At 38.3% G+C, this 6,000-nt stretch overlaps 1 protein-coding gene across 1 annotated transcript in view; it reads left to right on the forward strand.

Moving 5' to 3' along the window:
• Positions 1 to 5,760, forward strand: part of frem2a (FRAS1 related extracellular matrix 2a) — a 99,272-nt gene extending 93,512 nt beyond the window's left edge. Inside the window, exons 17-24 of the mRNA XM_028466408.1 lie at positions 1,408 to 1,600; positions 2,511 to 2,636; positions 2,731 to 2,858; positions 2,951 to 3,085; positions 3,179 to 3,305; positions 4,154 to 4,341; positions 4,430 to 4,576; positions 4,733 to 5,760. Of these exons, the coding sequence (XP_028322209.1) occupies positions 1,408 to 1,600; positions 2,511 to 2,636; positions 2,731 to 2,858; positions 2,951 to 3,085; positions 3,179 to 3,305; positions 4,154 to 4,341; positions 4,430 to 4,576; positions 4,733 to 5,275 (1,587 nt within the window). The 3' untranslated portion in view covers positions 5,276 to 5,760. The remainder of the gene's footprint in view (positions 1 to 1,407; positions 1,601 to 2,510; positions 2,637 to 2,730; positions 2,859 to 2,950; positions 3,086 to 3,178; positions 3,306 to 4,153; positions 4,342 to 4,429; positions 4,577 to 4,732) is intronic.
• Positions 5,761 to 6,000: the final 240 nt, after the last annotated feature.

The raw sequence follows: 6,000 nt of genomic DNA on the forward strand, positions 1-6,000 counted from the left end.
ATATATATATATATATATATATATATATATATATATATATATTATTATTTTTATTTGGGAGCGCAAGCAAATGATAACTAACTGTAATTCAATTACCAATATCAAAAACAAGTATGTTTATCACACTGTCAAATTACTGTTTTCAAAAAAGTTCAACTTAATTTAAGCTCTTAAATTCTTCTTCTTTTTTTTAATTCACCACATACACCTATAACAGTGTTCAAGTTTTATTAAAATAAAGTGCAATCAACTTCTAAGCAAAAATGCATTGAGAAGTGAGGGAGTTTAAGTGTTATGTGGTTCGCTGACACCTAGTGACCGAGCGTTCACGTGCTATGCATATGTTAGTGCAATTAGATGGTTTTTTTTTTTCCATTAAAAACGTGATTTAAAAAAATCTATTTGGACATTTTTTTGGATCGATACGATAATCGGACGGTGAAATGCCACGATATATCGCTGAATCAATTTTTTCTTGTGCCTTGCAACAGCACCGAGGTAAAAACTTCTTGCATCCGTGCATTGAGGTGCAACATTAGTTTAGGCTGAACCATAAGTATTGAGTGAAATGTAAGAGACAGTATTTGTGTGAGAACGTTCTGTAATTCAAATCTTTGAAATAAGACTGAAAATTATTGTTAGGGAGCAGAGACACCTAGTGGCCATTGTGGTATTTTTGTGTGGATGCTGTATTGGAAAAGTTACAGCTTTGAAGACAGTTTGTTAATTAAAATGAATGGCAATTATGATTATAATTTACACAGAAATAACATTACATTATCAACGTGCTAGGACATTAGGAATAAATCCTGTCTTCACAGGGAATTCACAGTGGAGGACTTAAAAGCAAGTTGTAATCACTTTTTGCATATGAGGTTAGCTCAATGAAAGCTTTGTTATATTCAAGTTTTGTTTTTGTTTTTTTGTTTGCATCAGTTTGGGTTTCAGAAATATTGTTTTCCAAACTTTTTGGATTTATTTATCATTTTTAATTTTTTGTAAATTTGTAGCAGTGAGGTACAGCTTTACTTTGCTTTGAACAAAAAGTATTGAGTGAAATTTAATCAGACTTCAGGAGACACTAGTATTTGTGTGAAAACAATCTGCTCAGTCTCATCTTTGAAATAAGTTGGAGAGCAGAGACACCTAGTGGCCACGAAAGAGCTTTACTGTATTATGTTTGTGTGGATGGTGTATTGGAAATGTATTTAGAAAAGGTACAGCTTGTGGTGAGGTTTTTATTTAATTTCATGGAAAATAAGATAATGATTTACACAGAAATAGCGTGATATGTACAGTATATCAACATGCCCACCCATAATCCTGTCTGTTTTATTACTCAACTTCAGCTTTGAAGCTGTGAAAGCACCATTTCATCACTCATTACTGACTGACTTTTCCCTAAAGGTGCTGAATCTGGTCCAGTCCTACGTGACCCTGCGTGTGCCGCTTTATGTGTCGTACGTCTTCCACTCCCCTGTGGGCACTGGAGGCTGGCAGCACTTTGACCTGCAGTCTGAGCTGCGCCTCACCTTTGTGTATGACACGGCCATTCTCTGGAAAGACGGCATTGGCAGCCCGCCACAGGCAGAGCTGCAAGGTCAGTTGAATACTTTGTGTAAATGTGCCAGATTCAGCCATGAGCTACTTTCCATCCGTAGTCTTCATACACTTTAAACCATGAAGAGATTTATAGATGAGGCAGGCATATTTAAAATTTCTAAAGCTGTTAAAACTCAAAACATGATATTTCTCTAAAATTGGACAAAGGTGAGAAGAATTGGGGTTTTTTGCCAAAAACTTTGGTGGCTTGTTTATAGGCAGTGGCTATCCGTACGGTTACCGTATCAATATACCAACATTCTATCCATATGCAGCACCCCTATTTGGCTAGTTTAGGTCACGTCATAGGTCAGTCATTGGCCAGTTTAGGTCTCGTGAAGACTAAACCTTAATCTAAACCTAACCCTAACCCTAAAAATTGGTGCGATACTGGGTTATTACCTAGCCCTAACCCAAAACCTAACCCTAAAAATTGTTGCGATATTAAGTTATAACTTAGCCCTAACCCGAAACCTAACCCTAACACGCTACGTACTTGTACTTGCACCAGGGGTTGTTCGTACAGCAACCCTACAAATAGACACTTTCTTGTTTATACAACTGTTCTACAGGTTTTAGTGTAGTGTTGTAATCAAATGGCTATATAAAACAGTACTCAGTGTGAGAAAAGATCATACATAGAAGGTATGATTTAGCAGCAGTAGTGGAAATAAAGGTCCTGATTAGGTTAAAATTTTGGAGGTTACATTTTATTCTGTTATCAACCTTTTTATATATGTTTCTTTGAGGTTAGATTAGAGTTCAGTATGAATCCCAAGTACTTGAATTGAGACACCAATTCAACTACCTCTCCGTCTATAGAAACTGACAGAATGACACCTCTGTGTCCTCTTCATAAGAAAGTATGGCTCTATTTAGAGTTAACAATGTATGTGTATGTCCTTCAGGGTCATTGTATCCCACAAGTATGCGCATCAATGAGCAGGGGCGTTTGGTGGTAAACTTCCGCACCAAGGCTCATTTTAGGGGTCTGTTTATGAAGACTCATTCAGCAGGAAGGATAAAAAAGGCTGGTAAGAATATTACCTATTATCATATTATTATATTTTGTATATTACTTACTAGTGTATAATGTATTTTACCCATTTTTTTTCTTTTCAATTCTAGATACTTCCATGTTGTCCATGGTGATGAGTGTGGACCACCCCGGCTTGACATTCAACCTCTCCTTAGTTAGGAGTGAGCCTACATACAGCCAGCCAGTCCAGCAGTGGACCTTTATATCCGACTTTGCTGTAAGAACATTTTACTTTGGTGAAAAAAACAAAACAAAAGTCAAATCAGCTCAGAAGTTATGACGTGCTTTCATGTGTTATGAACCGCAAAGGTAAGAGATTACTCTGGGACATACACCGTCAAGTTGATCCCCTGCACCACAGCCCAGAACATGGAATATACGGTTCCAGCAGTCTGCAGTCCCAGAGAGCCCATCGCATTTGACCTAGACATCAGATTTCAACAGGTAAAAGGAAGCATAAAAATAACTTTGAAAAGTGTCTGTCTCTCTCTGGCTGTGTGTAATATTTTCATATATGCTACTTATCATTGCCTGTAGGTGAGCGACCCTGTTGCAGTTGAATTCAGTCTGAACACTCAGATGTTCTTGCTGTCTAAGAGGAATCTATGGCTGTCTGACGGATCAATGGGTTTTGGTCAAGAGAGTGATGTAGCATTTTCTGAGGGTAAGTGTGAAAAAAGATATCAATACTGGCTCTATTATTACTGTTCTACATTTCAAACATCACTTTGAAAACATATGTAAGTACATTTCCATGTATCTGACTATACGATACGATTCACAATTTTCATGTCACGATATGATATATATCCCAATATTTCCCTATACTAAACAATACAGTATACGTCACAATATTGCGATATCAATAATAACACATTTCACCTTTACAAGTACAAAATGGTATTAAGTATAATTTACTTCGTTTTTTTAAGTTTGTGACAACAAGTAAATGGTAACTAAATGTAATTCAAGTATTATTTAAAAAACAAATGGTATTTTTTATCAAACTGTCAAATTACATTTTTCTAAAAAGTTTAACTTTTGCTTCTACAATAGTTTATGATTCTGTTAAGTTCTTAAATTGTTTTTTTTATGTAACCAGATACATGTATAAATAGCAGTATGTTTTATAAAAAGAAAGTGCGAAAAGCTTCCAAGCTGCAATATATTGAGGACTGAGGTAGTTTAATAAGGTCTGACGTGGTTCACTGACACCTAGTGACTGGGTGTTTATGTGCTATGCACATGTTAGCGCAATTAAATGTTTTTTTCTGAAAAAAAAAAATAGATTTAAATGATTGATTTGGACAGTTTTTGGATCAATACGATTAGCGTGTTGTGAAATATTGCGATACTGTATATCGCCAAGTTGATTTTCTCTGACACCCTTAGTGGCAACATTTGAGACTTTGCTTACTTAAATTTATACATTTACAAGCTGCATCTGATTAAGAGGTAATATCACCATAAAAAAAATTGTTTCTGGATATTTTACGTTTCCACGTTGTTCAGGTGATACAATCTATGGTCGTGTCATGGTGGACCCTGTGCAGAACCTTGGGGATTCCTTCTTCTGTAGCATAGAGAAGGTTTTCCTCTGCACTGGTGCCGATGGATACGTACCCAAGTATAACCCCACAGAGTTTGAATTTGGCTGCCTGGCCGACTCGCCATCCTTGCTTTACAGGTTCAAGATTCTTGTAAGTATAATGTTTTGGGCTGCAAGAATTGATTTAAATGATTAAATGCTTGTGTTGATTGTCTTTTATTTGAATCTGAACTCACTAGGACAAGGGCCAGCCAGAGACACAGGCACGTAGATTTGGGGATGTGGGTTTTAATGCTGTTTTGGCAATGGATGATCCGTCGGCCACGTCTCTAGTCAGACAGCCAGGCTCCGATGGCTTTAGACTGGACTCTACAGCCATGTTCCAGGTATCCTGGATCTTATTGCTTTTTTCATCCAATCACCTGTTTCTCTTCCTATTCTTTCAGATGCTTTGTTCTTGAATCACAGACAATTGTAGCGTTTTGTAGAAATACCATAGTAGACTTGAACCAAATCCAAACCCAAATGATTGTGTTTCTCAGGTCGCTGCAGGCCGTGAATGGTACATACACACCATTTACACAGTGCGCTCCAAAGAGAACGCCAACAGAGGCATTGGAAAGCGAAGCTTAGAGTACCACTCTTTGGTTTCCACAAGCAACAGCTACACGAATTCGATCCAATCAAAACCCAAAGGCCATCGTTTGAGGAGGTCTGCCGGTGACGAAGTCCCACCTATCGCAGAAGATATCGGAGTAGACAACAACCGTGGTACCAACATAATGCACATCATCTTGGACCGTACAAAGCGCAGGTCGGGGGGGTCCGACGAGCTGTTTTCTGGGGGACTAGAACCTGGCAAGCTGAACTCAGAGGAAGCAGAGGAAGGCATGGTGACTGTAGTGGGAGTTCTGGTGGGGCTGCTGCTCGCCATCCTGATTATTGTCACTGTCGTACTGGTGCTGAGATCAAGACAGAAGGAGGGGTGGAGGGACGGAGTGCAGGAGGTGGTAAAAGGGTCTGTCAGCACGGAGCCCATGTTGGTGGTAAGAATGCAAGACTGCCACAACAGCTCAGAGGTCTGAATGATGAGTCATGGATGGACAAAAAGGGACAATGGGGAATTGGGAAGAGGTGGAGTTTGTTTTTTTAAACGAGTGGTTTAAACTTTCTCTCATAACACCAAAAACCTACAACGACCATATGCATTATTAGGTGTGCCTGTTGATGGAGGAGATTTAGATCAATGCGACGTATTCCTTAAACAAAGCGGTAATAAGTGTCAATTGTACATGTTTATATTCCACATTCAAAACTAGGATTACTCCTAGAATGGTTACTACTAGTGTTGTAGTACTCAAGACTGGTCTTGGTCTCGAGACCACATTTTAAAGGTCTTGGTCTTGTCTCAGATTTGAAGGCATCTTTACTCTGTCTTATCTTGGTCTCGAAGTGCCCAAACATGGGATTTTTTTGTCATGACCGGTTAAAACCAGCACTAATTTCTGCAATTCTTCAACTTTACTAATGTGATAAAGAAAAGAAGAACTTGGTAAAACGATGGCCTCGGTCTTGTCTCAGTCTTGGTCTTGACTCGGTCTCGACTCCCAAAAGTCTTGATCTTGTCTTGATCTCTATGCATTCTGGTCTCGGGCAAGTCTTGGTCTCGGATCATGTGGTCTTGAGCACAACACTAGTTACTACTTTCTTTTTTTTTTTTTTTTTTAACTCTTTTCTAGGGTATCAAAGTGTGTGAAGAAAACTTGATATTTAACTTAACTTAGCAATTAGGTCACATACATTTAAACAA

The sequence above is a fragment of the Gouania willdenowi genome, chromosome 14, assembly GCF_900634775.1.
Source record: "Gouania willdenowi chromosome 14, fGouWil2.1, whole genome shotgun sequence".
Taxonomy (NCBI): Eukaryota; Metazoa; Chordata; class Actinopteri; order Blenniiformes; family Gobiesocidae; genus Gouania; species Gouania willdenowi.